Raw genomic sequence first — 17,180 nt, forward strand, 5'->3', positions numbered from 1 at the left:
GGATGCGGGAGAGGGGGCAGAGCAATCGGGCAGACCAGACGGGAGGAAAGACAGAGGGGGTGGAGGGGGGCGGGAAAGAAAGGGAAGGGGAGGAACGCAGAAATGGAGAGAGAGAAGAGGGGGGAAGAGAGCGGAGAGCCGAGAAGGAGGCCTGGGAGGGCAGGGAAGGGCGCGACGGCGGCCCTGGGAAGGGAGGCCGTCGGGCGCGGGGGTGCGGGCAATGGCGGGAAGCGGGTGGAGCTGCCCGACTCGTCCGTGACCTCAGAGCCCCTGGCCCAGCTCCTCCCTGACGTCAGCCCTCCTCCGCCCCCGCCTGCGTCTGTCTTCAAATGACCCCCGGGCTCCCCAGCCACAGCGAGACCCGGGAGCGAGCAGGAGAGGAGCGCCCGCCGGACCCGCAGCGATGACACAGGTGTGTGCGGGCGGCCGTGCGGGGACTCTGGCACCTGTGCGACCACGTGGGTGAGGGGCACAGCACGCGTTCCTGTGCGTGACAGCGACCGTCAGTGTGGGACAATGACCCCATCGGAGCGTGCGGGTTCCATCCCCCTGTGTAGGTGGCCGTCCCGCCTGTAGTGTATGAGATGTGACATGTCCTTGCTGATCCCGCCTTGAGTCCGTGTCTGCGTGCGGGGCGCGAGTGGGCGAGGCAGAGCTGTATTTGCTTGACACGTGGCCCGGATTTCTACTTTTATGCGTTCAGTAACTATCAAATTGAACCAAATGAAATCGCGGATATCTGGTCACTTTTGCCCTTGAAAAAATGGCCATTTCATAGGGCTCAACCTTAACTGTTACTATTATCTGAAGCTCTGTCCCTTTGCTTCCACCCAGACCCACGAGTGCGTGCCTGTGTGTTTGTTGCTCTGTGGGCATCTGTTCCTGGCTTAGCTCCTTCCGGCTCAAGGGGGTGTGTTCCCAAGTTCACCTGTGTGGCTGTTGGTGAAGGTCTCAGGATCCCTAAGTTCTAAGAGCAAGTGTCTAGGGTTATCTTCTGGAATATGAATGTTTTCCTATGTAGACACACACTGTGTGTCTCTTGTCATATGTGTGGGGCTGTGTGTCCACAGCTGATACAGGTGTGTTTCTGAATATTGGCATTAGAACCCTCCAGTGACCCACCTATCTCATTGATCCCCAGGACGAACTGGGCCAGCCCGAGAAACTCAGACAGGGCCAGGTTTGGAGCAAAAGAACAGAGAAGGAGAATTCCAGAAGAAGTACTAATAATGTAATTATTAATATTGAGTTATTACTAGGCTAAAAGCTCTACCTATAGAAACATCAGGTGAGCCACATACATAATTCAAAAAATTTTAGTAGCCACATTTTAAATAAGTAAAAAGGTAAACTTAATTTCAATAATATATTTTATATAACCCAATGTATCAGGGGTCATCAGACTTTTTCTGTATAAAGCTAGATAGTCAATATTTGAGTTTTTTTGTGTCATATGATCTCTATTGCATTTACTCAACTTTGGTGTAGCGTGGAATCAGCCATAGACAGTACGTAAACAGAGGAGTGTGGCTGTGTGCCAATCAAACTTGATTTAAGGATGCTGAAATACGAATTTCACGTAATCTTCATATGCCACATATTATTCTTTTGACTTTTTTCACCCATTTAAAAATGTAAAAACTAGGGATGCCCAACTGGCTTAGTTGGTAAAGCATGTGATTATTTATTTTTTTTAGGATTTTTATTTATTTATTTGACACAGAGAGAGACTACAGCAGGGGGAGCGACAGGGAGAGGGAGAAGCAGACTCCCTGCTGAGCAGGAAGCCTGATGTGAGGCTCCATCCCAGGACCCTGGGATCATGACCCAAGCCAAAGGCAGGTGCTTAACGCACTGAGCTACCCAGGCACCCCTGAACATGTGATTCTTGATCTTGGGGTTGTAAGTTCGAACCCCCACATTGGGTGTAGAGATTACTTAAAAAATAAAAAAAAAGACCAACCTAAAAACTAGTCTTAGCTTGCAGGGTTGTAGTGAAAAGGGTAGCAGGCATTTGGGCCCCGGGGCTGTAGGGTGCCGACCCCTGCTATCTCTCAGAAATACTATCATTTCATGAATAGACACATCAGACTGTATTTGCTACAACGTAACATGAAACTTCATAACAAGATTTTTAAAGCTATCATTTCAGTATGTGACCAATACAAAAATATTAATGAGATGTTTTCCTCTTTTTTTCAAACTAAGGCTTCAGAATCCAGATGTGCAGCACATCTCATGCAGATGCTGTATTTTCATTGGAGATACTTGATCTGCATTTAGATTTCATTAAATTTACCAATGAAAAAGAAGCTTCCCACACCCTACTTGTTTCAAACATACTTAAAAGCTTTCCAATAATTGAATCAAGTATCAGTGTCTAAAGTTAAATATTTAAATAAAATTAAAAATTCAGTTCCTCTGTCATACTGGCTGCTTTTCAAGGACCCAGTAGCCACATGTGGCTGGTGACGCCTGTATTGGACGACACAAATCTGTATCCTAATGACTCGTTTAACTCATAAAGAAGCCCGTGAGATGGGAGCTGGTGACACGGGAGGCAGTTTAGAGGACGATGGCGCCAGACTGCCTGAGTAGCCTTGGGCACGAGAATCACCTCCCTGGGCCTCAGTTTCCTTATCTGTAATAGGAGCGAGTACCAGTATCTAGCACACTTGGAGCAGTACTTGGCGTGTAGAAGGGGCTAAATCCCCATTTTACAAGATGAGGAAATGGAGGCACCCCTTTCTCTGGTCTGGGCTCTTCCTGCAATGCGTACTGGGCACTTGGCCCTGCCGGGAACCTGAGCAATTTGGGAAGTCAGAGCAAAGACTCCTCCACCTGTGAGCTTCGTGACCTTGAGCAAGCCACTCTTCCTGGCTTAATCAGTCCTCAGTTTTGCTATGTGTATGGTGACAGTAAACATTATCTGCTGCACCCCCTCCCCCCTAGCTCCCCTGAGCTGTAAAGCCAGTGTATAAACTGGTAGTTCAATGACCGGATTCTTATGTTCAAATCCTGGCTTCTCTGCTATCCAAGTGTGACCTTGGGCAGGTTGCTGCACCTCTCTCTGACTCAGTTGCCTCGTCTGTAGAATGGGGATGATAGTACCTACCTCATAGGGCTGTCTCGAGGATTAAAATAAGTTAATTTCTGTAAAAGGCTTATAGCAGCACCTGGTACATACCACATTGCATTATTTTTTTAAAATATTTTATTTATTTATTTATTTGACACACAGAGAAATCACAAGCAGGGGGAGAGGCAGGCAGAGGGAGAGGGACACAGAGGGAGAGGAAGAAGCAGGCTCCCGGATGAGCAGGGAGCCAGATGAGGGGCTTGATCTCAGGACCCTGGAATCATGACCCCAGCAGAAGGCAGACGCTTAACCGATTGAGCCACCCAGGCGCCCCAACACATTGCATTATTTTTAAGATGATGATGATGATCTCAACACTAAGAAACCTTTAATTGTGAGATGAGTGATTATTCTATGTGCCGCTGAGAAGCGGGAGGGGACGAGAACCCCTGTTAATTAAACTGTGACATTCCGTTGAGTGTAATCCTCATGGATTGAAGAGCTGTTTAAAATGTGGGGAAAATGTATTAGAATCAATCTAATATAATCAGGCATCAAGCTTTGCTGTTTGCCACAATTATTTTCATTAGTGAAAATAACTTTGCGGTGCCCAGGGGATTTTCTTTACAAAAAGGAGATGTTGTATTGGCTTGGGGAGAAAAACCCTAGGTGTTCCCTTCCCAGAAGAGGATTTCAGGATTCTTAACCCCTTGCTCTCTCCTCTTTCTGCTCCCAGCAGGACTTGCCCAAGCCCACCCGGGCCGCCCGCCACTGCTCTGGCCTGGCCCGGCGGGTGCTGACGATCACCTTCGCGCTGCTCATCTTGGGCCTCATGACCTGGGCCTACGCCGCCGGGGTGCCGCTCGCCTCCGATCGCTATGGCCTCCTGGCCTTCGGCCTCTACGGGGCCTTCCTCTCCGCGCACCTGGTGGCGCAGAGCCTCTTCGCGTACCTGGAGCACCGGCGGGTGGCGGCGGCGGCGCGGCGGGCGGCGGCGCGGGGGCCCCTGGACGCGGCGGCGGCGCGCAGCGTGGCGCTGACCATCTCGGCGTACCAGGAGGACCCGGCGTACCTGCGCCAGTGCCTGGTGTCCGCCCGCGCCCTGCAGTACCCGCGCGCGCGGCTGCGCGTCCTCATGGTGGTGGACGGCAACCGCGCCGAGGACCTCTACATGGTGGACATGTTTCGCGAGGTCTTCGCCGACGAGGACCCCGCCACCTACGTGTGGGACGGCAACTACCACCAGCCCTGGGAACCGGCGGCGGCTGGCGCTGCGGGCACGGGCGCCTACCGGGAGGTGGAGGCCGAGGACCCCGGGCGGCTGGCGGTGGAGGCGCTGGTGAGGACGCACAGGTGTGTGTGCGTGGCGCAGCGCTGGGGCGGCAAGCGCGAGGTCATGTACACTGCCTTCAAGGCGCTTGGCGACTCAGTGGACTACGTGCAGGTGAGTGCAAGGTGCGTGCAAGGTGCCCTCGCTCCGCTGTGCCCCTGACACTCTTCTCCAAGATTCTTCAGTGCAGAGATTGGAAGGCACCTCTTTCTAACTCCCTTTGTTTAGCCAGCCATTCAGTGTAGGGATTCTTTCCCTCACTCATTGTTTCTTACGTCCATCTATCCATCCATCCAATAAGGAGACCACTCATTTTATTCATCGTGTAGCGATTCGTTAATTCCTCCCTTTCTTCATTCATTCATTCTCCAGTTGCATACTCGTTCACTCCTACGCATACATTTTTTAAAATTGTAGTTGACATCACTCATCCCTTCTTACATCCCTCTCTCCAATAGGGAGGTCGTTCGTTTATGTTATTCATTTACCTCTTGGATGCAGACTCTTTCTTCCCTTGTTCATCCATCCATCCATCCATCCATCCACTCAATCTAAAGATTTATTCATTTATCCATCCAATGTAGAAATCATTCACTGCTTTATTTATTCACCCATTCAATGTAGAGATTTCTTCCTGTCTTCATCCAATGTAGAAATTCATTCGGTAATGCACTGCTTTAGTTTTCTATGGCTGCCTAACAGATGACCACAAATTTGGCAGCGTGAAACAAAACACTTATTATCTCCTACTTTCCATGAATCAGGAGTCTGGGCAAAGCTTAACTGTCTGTTCGGGTACCATCAGGCTATGATCGTGATGTCAGCTAGAGCTGGGTCCTATCTAAGGCTCGGGGGCCTCTTCCAAGCTCATGGATTTGTGGGCAGAATTCATTTTCTTGCGGTCATAAAACATCTTTGAGACCAGCAAGAGAAAGTCTCTGACTTCTAGACCTTCTTTTAAAGGGGTCACCTGATTAGGTCAGACCCACCCAGGAAATCTTAATAGATTAGGGATCTTAATTACATTGCAAAACTCCTTTACTATTTGTATATAAGGCAATATAATCATGGGAGTTGTGTGCCATCACTTTTGCCATATCCTATGGGTTAGAAGCAAGTTCCAGGTCTCAGCCACATGCCAGAGGAGGGTATGATACAAGGTTATGGGTCTTAGGGAGGTCATCCTAAAGTGTGATTAGACATTGAAAATTACTACAAAAGTGAAAGTTATGTTCAGATCAGGTGCAGAGTGTCCCAGCAGCTCCCCACCCCTTAGTGCCCTCCCCTCAACCGCCAGCCCTGGGTAGGGATCTGGTCTGATCCTGGCCCCTTCCACCCCACAGGTCTGTGATTCGGACACAAGGCTGGACCCCATGGCACTGCTGGAGCTGGTGCGGGTGCTGGACGAGGACCCCCGGGTAGGGGCTGTTGGGGGGGATGTGCGGATCCTTAACCCCCTGGACTCCTGGGTCAGCTTCCTCAGCAGCCTGCGGTACTGGGTGGCCTTCAACGTGGAGCGGGCTTGTCAGAGCTACTTCCACTGTGTGTCCTGCATCAGTGGCCCCCTAGGTGAGCAGGGGTAGGGCTCAGGAGGGCCATGGATAGGGTGGAGAGGGCAAGAGGGAGCCAGAACGGGTTGAGGATGTGATTGAGATTGGGGACAAAGATAGCGCTGCAACAGGGATTGGGGGTAGGGCTACGACTGGAAGTTGAAGGTGGGATGGTGTTTGGTGGGGTTGGAGAAAGGGTGTGGATGGGAATAGGGAATGGGGACAGGTTTGGGAAAGGGAATGGGATGGAATTGGAGTCAAGGACAGGGTTGGGGCCAAGTTTGGGGTTGGTAAAGGGTTTGGGGATGGGGATGGGTAGGCGACAGGGCTGAGAATGGATATGGGGTTGAGGATGGAGTTGGGGTGGCTTTGCTGTCCAAGTGGATGTGGGTGTGGGTCAGGGACAGGATCGGGACACATTTGGGATGGGTATGGGGTTGAGGAAGGATTGGCGTTGAGAATGGGATTGGGGCTGGAGTTGTTGCTGGAGATGGGGCTGAGGACAGGATTGCGATGGTTGAGGATGGGGCTGGAATTGGAGGTGAGTTGGGTTGGAGACAGGATTGGGGACAGTGTTGGCGACAGTGGAGGCTGACGCTCCTGTACTCCCCGCCCCCCACCTAGGCCTGTACAGGAACAACCTCCTGCAGCAGTTCCTTGAGGCCTGGTACAACCAGAAGTTCCTGGGTACCCACTGCACCTTCGGGGATGACCGGCACCTCACCAACCGCATGCTCAGCATGGGCTATGCCACCAAGTAAGCTGAGGGGATCAGGTAGTTGGGTGTGCATGGAGGCCAGTGACTGTGTGTGTGTGTGTGTGTGTGTGTGTGTGTGTGTGCGCGCGTTGGGAATTCTCCAAACCCAAAGTATCTTGCAGGACAGGGGGCTCTCCCAAGTGAGACATTAGGGGAGAGTGGAAGATACTGGAAGGGGCAGGGGTGGCATTTACATTGATCATGTGACCCAGTGGACCCCACCAAGTGAGACAAGGTGAGGGTGGGGAGTTCCACCTAGAAGATACCGCATGAGATGGGGCGTGATGGCCCTGCCCCAGCAGCACAGGTGCCTCAAGTGAGGTGGGAAGGGAAAGAGAGTGGGATTTAGTGAGGGAGTCAGCGAGAAGAATCGAGTGCTTCAGGAAGAGTTGTAATGCAGTGAGACTCGGGGAGTATGGGTTCGACCAGGTCGAGTTCAGGGGAAAGAGGTTTCTACAAAGCTAGACCCCGTGAAAGGGACAGGGAGAACTTGGGGTACACCGAGGGAACCCATGCATTCATTCACAAGGCAAGCTTTCATTACAATGTGTTTTTATTTAAGTTTATTTATTTAAGTAATCTCTATGCCCAGCGTGGGGCTCGAACTCACGACCCCAAGATCAAGAACAGCACGCTCTTCCCACAGAGCCAGCCAGGCGCCCCCTCATTACAGTGTTTTAAGCTCTGAGGATGCAGCCATTAACAAGAGACACAAATTCATGCTCACACCTACTGGGGAGACAGTAACTAAAGAGAACCTGCAGTAGGCTGGATAATGGGGCTGGATAATGGATGTGCCAGGCAAGGGGGTTAGAGAGTCTGCGAGCAGGGGATGAAGTGTTAACTAGGATGCCCTAGGAAGGGCAGGGATGGAGGCTTGAAATGGTGCAGCGGGAGCCCTAGCAAGGGGGAGAGCATCAGGGGAGGACAGAGTGGTAACGAGGCACACTCAAGAAAGCCTTATAGGCCACCCAAGAACTTTGAACGAAAATGAGGGAGCCATGGGAGGGCTCTGGGCAGAGGGGTGACGTGTCGTTGTAACAGGATCCCTCCGGCAGCTGTTTTGAGTACAGACTGCAGGAGACAAGGGCAGGGCAGGGAGGCTACTGAGGATGCCAGGCGACACGGGGAAGGAGACGGGACCGTGTCAAGTAATCCCCGCGGGGATAGAATATTTTGACGCCTCCTAACAAACTTGACTGTTAGTAGCCACCTGATGACCTTCCGTAAACGGGATCCTAGCCTTGTGTAGGCTTAGTTGCGAACTGGGTGGGGCTCGACTAGGATGTCCACTGCCGCCACAGGAAGGGGGCTTGATGGGTCCCTTGAGCTCGAACACATGGGCTGCCCTGGGTAGGAACATCGCCTGGCTTGTTCCTCACCACGGGGCCTGCCAATAAGAGTGAGCGCTGGAGTATTCGTAATAGATTAGTGATAGCATTAGTAATAGGTCAGTAACTGTAATGGTGTTAGTAACGGCAGTCGTGATATTAGTCATCCACAAACAGCAGGAGTTGCTAGTATTTATTGAGCAAGTACAACATCCTCATTCAGGGCTCCCCACAGCCCTATTAGGTAGGAATCCTTGTCGATCCCGTTTTACTTGTGAGCACGCGAGGCCCAGGGCGGTGGAGAAAGCTGGCAGCCCCGCGGTTGTCGGGCCGCAGCGGCCTTTTCTGGCTCTGGTGCCTGTGCTGCCACCGCGAGGGCGGTGCTGATGCCCTGCCTTGCCCCTGGCGCAGGTACACCTCCCGGTCCCGCTGCTACTCCGAGACGCCCTCGTCCTTCCTGCGCTGGCTGAGCCAGCAGACGCGCTGGTCCAAGTCCTACTTCCGCGAGTGGCTGTACAACGCGCTCTGGTGGCACCGGCACCACGCGTGGATGACCTACGAGGCGGTGGTCTCGGGCCTCTTCCCCTTCTTCGTGGCGGCCACCGTGCTGCGGCTCTTCTACGCGGGCCGCCCGTGGGCGCTGCTCTGGGTGCTGCTGTGCGTGCAGGGCGTGGCGCTGGCCAAGGCGGCCTTCGCGGCCTGGCTGCGCGGCTGCCCGCGCATGGTGCTGCTCTCGCTCTACGCGCCGCTCTACATGTGCGGCCTCCTGCCCGCCAAGTTCCTGGCGCTGGCCACCATGAACCAGAGCGGCTGGGGCACGTCCGGCCGCCGGAAGCTGGCCGCCAACTACGTCCCCCTGCTGCCGCTGGCCCTCTGGGCTCTGCTGCTGCTGGGCGGCCTGGTCCGCAGCGTGGTGCACGAGGCCCGGGCCGACTGGAGCGGGCCTTCCCGCGCCGCCGAGGCCCACCACCTGGCCGCAGGGGCTGGCGCCTACGTGGGGTACTGGGTGGTCATGCTGACGCTCTACTGGGTGGGCGTGCGGAGGCTCTGCCGCCGGCGGTCGGGTGGCTACCGGGTCCAGGTGTGAGTCCAGGTGTGCGCGCTGCTCGCCCAGGGACTTCAAGGGAGGCGAGCGGAAACCAGCAGGGGGGCCCCAGGAGCCACGGACTTGCTGGGTGATTTTCTGGGCCTCAGTTTCCCTCCTCTGTGAAGCGAGGGGGTCGATCCAAGATTCTTCAGCCTGGACTGTTTTGGGGCTAGGACTTCAGGGTCCCTGGGGAGGGGTATTTATTGATCAGGGTGTGGATTTTTAAGGGTAAGGGGGACAAGGGTCCCCACATGCTGTCCTGGGGCCTGCTTTCTCCCTGTTCTTATTTAATATCCATTTGTACTGTGTGATTAGGATATAATAAAGAATTTTATTTATTTTCTTCTGGGTCTCCCCCCCCCCTTTTTTTGAGAACTGAAGCGCTATATGGTCGAAGGTTGAGGACTCGTGGCTCTGTCTTGGGTGCCACCTGTTTGAACGTAGACATGCTCCTTCTTCGGGAAACAGGGATAATAATCCCCTGGGTCACAGTTGTGAGGGTTAAATTTCTCAACTTCTCATCACAGATACTTATGGAGTGCCTACTATGTGGGGACACCGTTAGGTACTGTGGAGGGCCTTTTCCTGGTCCGTCTACTTGGCTACTCTCTGAGAAAGGTAAGTCATATCTTGTCTCCTCAAACCCCTAGCACCTCACCCTTAGCTTGCTTCCCATCTCACTGTGAGAACAAAGGTGACAAGAAGAAAACTTTCAGTCCCACCTGCGCGTCTTTCCACTGATCTGCATCTGTGCCCACGCAGGCCACTCTTCCCCGTTCCTGAGGGCGAACTGTCTGTGCTCCAATGCCAACCCCTTCCACTGGGGCACTGGCCTCATGCCCTCTGGTCTACTCAAAGATCTCACTCCTTCCATTCTTCCCACGTCATCAATTCTTCCCTCCCCACGGGGTCTTTACCATCAGCATCCAAATGTGCTGTCACTCTCCGATTTTTTAAATACATTTTTTAAAGATTTTTATTTATTCAATAGAGTGAGGGAGAGAGGGAGCACAAGCAGCAGGAGCGGCAGAGGGAGAGGGAGAAGCAGGCTCTCCGCTGAGCAGGGAGCCCAATGTGGGACTCAGTTCCAGGACCCCAGGATCATGACCTGAGCCGAAGGCAGACACTCAACCAACTGAGCCACCGACGCACCCCTCACTCTCTGATTTTTAAGACTCCCCGTCTTGGGGCACCTGGGTGGCGCGGTCGTTAAGCGTCTGCCTTCGGCTCAGGGCGTGATCCCGGCATTATGGGATCGAGCCCCACATCAGGCTCCTCCGCTATGAGCCTGCTTCTTCCTCTCCCACTCCCCCTGCTTGTGTTTACTCTCTCGCTGGCTGTCTCTATCTCTGTCGAATAAATAAATAAAATCTTAAAAAAAAAAAAAAAAGACTCCCCGTCTTGACCTATTTCTGCCTGAGCTACTGTCTCATTTTTTTTAAAGTAATCTCTACCCCCAATGGGGCTCTAACTCACGACCCCAAGATCTTTCGCACGCTCTGCCAACTGAGCCAGCCAGGCACCCCGTACTGCCTCATTTCAAACAGCAGAACTCTTTGAGGGCCGTTTCTATTTGTCTCCAGTTTCTCTCCCACAAAGTTCAGCCATTTCAAGTGTGTAATTCAGTGGTTTTTAGTAAGTTTATAGACTTGTGCAACCAGTAGCGTCATCTCATTTTCGAACATTTTCCTCTCCCTCAAAAAGGAACCCCATGCCCACTGACAGTCCCTTGCATTCCTCACTGGGAAACCACCTCGCTGCCCTAGGCCACCATAGTCTACTCCCCGTCTCTGCAGACATGCACGTATCCTTGGCTCACTCCTTTTTATTGCCAAATGATAGTCCGTCGTAGGGATGTATCACATTTGGTTTACCCATTTATGAGTTGATGGACATTTGGGATGTTTCCATTTTTTGGTCACTGAATAATGCTATGAACATTCACATACAAGTTTTTGTGTGAACATGGGTTCCGTTCTCTTGGGTGGAATTCTCTAGGAGTGGAGTTGCTGAGTCATATGGTGATCCTGTTTAATTTGTTGAGGAAGTGCCAGATGGTTTTCACAGCGCCGGGACCATTTTATATTCCCACCAGCAAAGTAGGAGTGTTCCGATTTCCTTATATCCTCACCAATATTTGTTATCACCTGACTTAAAAAAAAAAAAGATTTTATTTATTTGAGAGAGAGCGCATGAGTAGGGTGAGGAGTAGAGGGAGAGGGAGAAGCAGACTCCCTGCTGAGCAGGCAGCTCAATTCGGGGCTCGATCCAAGGACCCTGGGACCATAACTTGAGCCAAAGGCAGACGCTTCACGGACTGAGCCACCCAGGTGCCCCTCACCAGACTTTTTGATTACAGCCTCCCAGGGGGTGTGAAATGGTATCACACTGTGGTTTTGATTTGCATTTCCCTGATGACGTGTGTGTGTGTGTGTGTGTGTGTGTGTGTGGCCTCCCACTGACTTTTAAACCCATGCCCATCAGATGGCTCCCCCCCACCCCACCCCACTCTATGGAAATGGCTCTGGTCAAGTTCATCACGGATGTCCCTGTTGTTAAAACCAATGGCCAATTCTCAGGCCTCTTCTATCACCACGTGGCAGCATCTGACCCAGCTGATCACTCTCCTTGAAATGCTTTCTTCGCTTGGCTTTCAGAATGCCGCAGCTGCCTTGCTTTCCCCGTTTTCCTTCTCAGTTCCCCTTCATGGTTCAGGCTGCTTAACTTTGGGGAAACGTCCTCCTACGCACTTCTCTCATCCAGCGACACTCATTTCTTCTGTGTATCCAGTGGCGTGGCTCTGCATGCCTCATTCACGCTCTGTGCCTGGAGAGGGGCCTCTGCAACTTGTATCTTCAGATCAGACCTCACCCCTGAATTCCAGACTCGTGTACCCCACTGCCTCCAGGACACTTCCACTTGGGATACCTCCTCACCAGACCCAACACCTCATCTGTGCTCCTCTTCCTCCTCAATCCCGATGACACCTGCTTCTCTGACAGAACTCGGACGTTCCAGCTGCTCACACCAAAAACGCTAGAACTGCACTTTGCACAACAGTAGCCCCTACCACATAGGGCTTTTTTTTCTCGTTCACTCATTCTTTGATGACGTCAATCAGTCCCAAAACCATTTACCAAGTATGTACTGAATTCCACACTTTGCCGGGTTTGCAAATACAGAAATGAGTAAGAGGCAGCCCCTGCCTTCCAGCAGCCCCTAGTCAAGGCAACAAAGAGGGCGATGCAGAGTTATACCCAGGATGCCCAGACACCTGCCTCTATGACTTCTGTCTTCAGAGATGAGGGACAATTTAAATTATTAGAGCTATAAAAGATTATAGATTTAGCTCCTCGGGGGCACCGGGGTGGCTCAGTCGGTTAAGCATCTGCCTTTGGCTCAGGTCATGATCCCAGGGTCCTGGGATGGAGTCCTGCATCGGTCTCCCTGCTCAGTGGGGAGTCTGCTTCTCCCTCTCCCTCTGCCTGCCGCTCCCCCTGCTCGTGCTCTCTCTCTCTCTCAAATAAATAAATAAAATCTTAAAAAAAATAAAATAAATTTAGCTCCTCAGTATCACCGGCCACATTTGACCTGCTTCATGGCCATCACAATGGACAATGCATATCTAGAATGTTCTGTCATGGCAGAGGGTTCTACTGACATTGCTGCTGCCATGACCATTGACACCTGCCCCTTCTCTTTTCTTCCCTCACACCCAACATCCCGATCCATCAGCAAACCCCAGTGGTTCTACCACCAGGACAGATCTAGAACCACTGCTCCTCACTGTCACCACTTTGCCCCCATCTCCTTCCCGAATTAAAGCTGTCCAGATTACCACAGCACCTAACAGTGGTTCCTGCTTCCACCCCTGTCGCCTACAGTTTATCCATGCAGTAGCCATGCAAATCAAATCAGATCATGACCCTTCTTGCCTCAAAAACTGCCCATAACTCATCTCAGAGGAAAATCCAGACCTTACAGTGGCCAAGGTCCTGCATGATCTGATCCCCTCACATTCTCTCTGACCTCACTGCATATTCATTTCCTAAAGTCCTGTTCCAGATGCCTCCCGGCCACATCCCCAACACTAGGCGCACTCAGGGGCATTTGCCCCTGCTGTTTCTGCCTTGATCCATGTCTTACTGTGCTTAATTTTCTTGTTTATTATCTGACCATCCATTACAATCTAAACTCCATGCGGTGCCTGGGTGGCTCAGTCAGTTAAGGATCTGACTCTTGATTTTGGCTCAGGTCATGACCTCAGTGCTGGGAGATCGAGCCCCATGTTGGGCTCCACATTGGGTGTGGAGCTGGCTTAAGACTCTTTCTCTCCCTCTCTCTTTGCACCCTTCCCCAAAAGAATCTAAACTCCATGAGGACGCAGATTTTTGTCTGTTCTGATTTCTTCATTGCTGTCTCTACGGTGCCTTGAAAATGCCAGGCACTTAGTAAATATTCTCTGAATGAGTGGGTAGAGGGGAATATATCAGTGAACAAGAACGAGTAGATGCCCAGAAGGAACTTATCTTTTAGGTGGGAAGACACAGATCTGAATAACACACACAGGTTGACATTAAGTCCCAATGAGTACTACGCACAAGCTAGAACAGGGGGATGTCAGTTGAGGGGGAGGGAAGTAGTCAGCGAAGATGACATTTGAGTGGGACCTAAGCAGTGAGAGGGAGGTAGCTCTGTGAGAGTCACAGTAAAGTCATTTCAAATATGAAGAAAAGCATGTGCAAAGGCCCAAACATGGGACTCAGCCTTGCATGTTCAGGGGACAAAAAAATGGCTAGTGGGGCTAGAAAGTAAAGAGGGCGACAAGAAAAGGGAAGTGGAATCCGGCAAACATAGTGCCAGATACACAGAGTCATCGTGGGGATTAAATAGGTTAATATATGTAAAGGGTTTTCAGGGGCTACCATAACTGAGTTAACTAGATACAAAAGGGACAAAACCTTATTCTAGGCAGGAAACAGCATGGAACCAGGTCCTGACGAGGGTGACAAGAATGAGGACAGGTGTAAGGAATAAGCAAAGGCCAGACAGACTGCAGGGTAGAAAGATCAGGGAGAAGAGCGGTAAGGGACAAGGCTTGCCAGGTCAGCAAGGGCCAGACCCAGGAGCATCTTGGAGGCCTTGACTAAGAACTGGATTTTGTTCCAATGGACACAGGGAGCCACTGAAAGCTTTTGAGCAGAGGAGTGACCTGATCTGACATACTTTAAAATATTACTCCGGCTGTTCTGTGGAGGATGGCCCACGGTGGGGCAAAGCTGCGTCGGGGCAGGGAGGCGAGCGGGAATGCTGCTGCTGTGATCCAGGCAAGGGACGATAGTGACTGGGACCTCAGAGAAGCCAGCTACACAAGATGTTTAGGAGTTAAAAAGGCTGAGCCATGGAAGCAGAAGTGGAGGAGGAATTAAACTCAGGTTTCCGGATGAGCAGCTGGGTGGATGGCGGTGCCCTCGGCAGGAAAGCCTTGAGGAGGAACAGGCTTTCAAAGAAACATCAAGGGCAGTTCTTTCTGCCCACAGGTCCTGTCCCTGTGCTTTAATAAAATCACCTTTTTGCACCCAAAAACCAAAACCCAAAAAGAACACACACACAAAAAAACCCCAAAGCGACGTTAAGGGCTCCATTTCTGCAGGTTGAAAGGTCGAAGAAACTGCCAGAAATCCGGGGGGGGTCTGGGCTTGTACCTAAAGTCCTCAGCACAGGACCTGGCACTGTGACAGCTCTACATATTAGTGTCATTAGAGGAACAGCCACCTGGGCATATTGGGGGTATGCTGCCCCTCCTCCTACCTGCGTAGCAGTGACCACCTTCAAAGATGAACGGATCTACAGAGCCGAAATGTATTCTTTATTTTAGGAATTAAAATAAGATCAGGAAGTAAGAAAAAGATACCTTTGTTAGTTGCCCTTGAAGTACCATCGGAAGAATACCCTGGGGAAACAAGCAGGCATTTGTGTTGCGGGAGAGGTTGGGGATTAGATATCTGGGTTCTGGAAGCCTGGGTCCCAAAGGTAGGTAAGGCCTGCACTCTTGGATCTGAGGGAAGAGGGCCTGGGGGCTTGGACTCCTGAAACTGGAGGAGGAGGGGACTGGGGGGTCTAGACTCCTGGGTCTGAGGGAGGAGGGGGCTGAGGGTCTAGACTCCTGGGTCTGAGGGAGGAGGGGACTGGGGGCCTGGACTCCTGGGTCTGAGGGAGGAGGAGGCTGAGGGTCTAGAATCCTGGGTCTGAGGGAGAAGGGAGGTGGGGGCCTAGACTCCTGGGTCGGAGGGTGGAGGGGGTTGGGGGTCTGGATTCCTGGGTCTGAGGGAGGACTGGGGCCTGGACTCCTGGGTCTGAGGGAGGAGGTGGTCGGGGGCCTGGACTCCTAGGTATGAGGATGCTGGACACCAGGTCTGAGGAAAGAGAGAGGATGCTGGAACTCCGGGGTCCAGGGAACTCACCACACCACAAGGGTCGCACTGGCTGATGCTAAGGCCGCGACGGCCGCGAGCAGGCATTGGTTGCTCAGCGTCAGAGCCTCGGGCCTGGCCAACAGCTCACCCAGGCTTGGCCTCCAAGGTTCGATCATCTCCGCCTCCCGCGGCGCCCAACGCAGCACTTCCCGAAAGGAGACCTGGAGCTCGGTCTCCCCACGTGGGGGCGCACCAGTCACTGCGGGGGCACGCACGTCAGTCAGACGCGAACCCCGCCCCCTGCGCAGCCCCGCCCCCTGCGCAGCCCCGCCCGCACCGTTAAGAAAGAAGTAGAGCCGCGCCAGGAGGAGCTGGTCGTGCTGGATCACACAAGAGAAAGTCCCGCGGTGCGCGGGCTGCACCGGCCGGATCCGCGCCAGGTATCCTCGGGCCTGCGGGAGGTCTTGGAAGTAGGATACGTCCTGCGTCCGGACCTGCGGGACGCTCGGGCTGAGGCGGCGGGAGGAGAGGCGCTTCGCCCCAGCCCAGGTCAGATTCCGTCTGCCGCGTCTCGCCGAAATGTAACGTTCAAGCCCGGTCCCCGGGCTAGACCACGCCTTCTTGAGCCGTGGCCCCACCCCTAACCCCTTATTCACAGACCCTTCACGCACGATCCCGCCCCTCTAAGCCACCTGAGCCTGGCCTCCACTTCTAAATCCCGGGACCCTCCCCTTGCACGAAGCCTGAATCTAGACCGAGCTCCCCCGAGCCCCACCCCCTGCGTCCTTACCCCCCACCCTCTAGAGAAGCGTAACCCTTGTCCTAAGCCCTTCGCGCCGGCCCCGCTCCGACTCACACCTCCTGCGAACTTCCAGGAATAGGTGATTTCCTCCTTAGGCAGTTGGAAGTTCACAGTGCAAGAGAACTTAGCCTGATGACCCCGAATCACAGTCAAGTCCTGAACTGAAAACAGGTCCGCGTCACCGCCCGAGCCCGCCCCCGTCTTGCCCGGTCCCTTCTCTGCTCAGCTCTCGTTCCTCCGGTCCGTCCGGTTCCTTCCCCTTGCAGGCCCCGCCTCTCACCTGGACAGTCCAGCGGGAGGTCGCAGACCGTGGAGTAGCAGCCGCGGCAGTGGAAACGCCGGGCGACCTCCTGGAGTCCTGTGGGACGGAAACGCTGCTCCTGGGCTCCATCTGCGTTCCCCAGCCCGGGTCCCTTTGGCCAAGTTAAGGTCTGTTAAGGCTCCCGGGCGCTAACGGCCAGACAGGTCCTGGGCGCCGCCTTCCCTGCGCTCACTGGCTGGCTCGCAACACTCTCCAGCCTCTAGGACTCTTATTGGCTTCTTTTTGCTTTCAGGCCCGCCTTATATGAGGTTTGTGAGCAATACCTGGTTTAATTACTGGTCTCCAGGGTTCTTATTGGTCTCCCGTTCTAAGTCCCAGGTTTCGCTCCCGACCACCTCCCTTCCCCCTCAATTCTGAGCTTGGAATGAAGTGCTTACCGCAGGGAGGGATGCAGGCCCGGACTGTGGAGAGAGAGGAAGCGTTACTATCCCGGAAGGCCTGGAAGTGCCCCCCTGAAGCTCCCCTAGAGGATGGGTTACTGGGCCAGATGGTTTCCTTCGAGGGGG

The 17,180-nt window shown here is 53.1% G+C and overlaps 3 protein-coding genes across 3 annotated transcripts in view; 1 reads left to right on the forward strand and 2 right to left on the reverse strand.

Annotated features, from left to right (window-relative positions):
* Positions 1-403: 403 nt before the first annotated feature.
* HAS1 (hyaluronan synthase 1) lies at positions 404-9,134 on the forward strand. Its single transcript, XM_040634406.1, has 5 exons — positions 404-412; positions 3,816-4,523; positions 5,753-5,978; positions 6,584-6,716; positions 8,459-9,134. Exons 1-5 carry the CDS (start codon positions 404-406, stop codon positions 9,132-9,134), a joined length of 1,752 nt encoding a protein of 583 aa, XP_040490340.1.
* Positions 9,135-9,136: 2 nt separating this feature from the next.
* SPACA6 (sperm acrosome associated 6) overlaps positions 9,137-17,180 on the reverse strand; it is a 17,127-nt gene continuing 9,083 nt past the window's right edge. The window contains exons 9-10 of the mRNA XM_040632973.1: positions 15,049-15,087; positions 9,137-9,320 (exon numbers count right to left, since the gene is read on the reverse strand). Of these exons, the coding sequence (XP_040488907.1) occupies positions 15,054-15,087 (34 nt within the window). The 3' untranslated portion in view covers positions 9,137-9,320; positions 15,049-15,053. The remainder of the gene's footprint in view (positions 9,321-15,048; positions 15,088-17,180) is intronic.
* LOC121103348 (sperm acrosome membrane-associated protein 6-like) lies at positions 14,985-17,155 on the reverse strand. Its single transcript, XM_040632990.1, has 4 exons — positions 16,633-17,155; positions 16,407-16,508; positions 15,888-16,044; positions 14,985-15,809 (listed from the first exon to the last, which is right to left on the reverse strand). Exons 1-4 carry the CDS (start codon positions 16,741-16,743, stop codon positions 15,595-15,597), a joined length of 585 nt encoding a protein of 194 aa, XP_040488924.1. The 5' UTR covers positions 16,744-17,155; the 3' UTR covers positions 14,985-15,594.

Source organism: Ursus maritimus, unplaced genomic scaffold, assembly GCF_017311325.1.
Source record: "Ursus maritimus isolate PB19 unplaced genomic scaffold, ASM1731132v1 scaffold_19, whole genome shotgun sequence".
Taxonomy (NCBI): domain Eukaryota; kingdom Metazoa; phylum Chordata; class Mammalia; order Carnivora; family Ursidae; genus Ursus; species Ursus maritimus.

Coding starts and splice junctions, on each gene's coding strand:
- HAS1 (XM_040634406.1), top strand. Junction 5,979..6,583: donor CTGCATCAGTGGCCCCCTAG/GTGAGCAGGGGT, acceptor CCCCCCACCTAG/GCCTGTACAGGAACAACCTC. Junction 6,717..8,458: donor AGCATGGGCTATGCCACCAA/GTAAGCTGAGGG, acceptor CCCCTGGCGCAG/GTACACCTCCCGGTCCCGCT.
- LOC121103348 (XM_040632990.1), bottom strand. CDS start 16,743: ATGGAGCCCAGGAGCAGCGTTTCCGTCCCACAGGACTCCAGGAGGTCG. Junction 16,509..16,632: donor CCTCCCGCTGGACTGTCCAG/GTGAGAGGCGGG, acceptor TTTTCAGTTCAG/GACTTGACTGTGATTCGGGG. Junction 16,045..16,406: donor CCTGGAAGTTCGCAGGAGGT/GTGAGTCGGAGC, acceptor AGCGTCCCGCAG/GTCCGGACGCAGGACGTATC.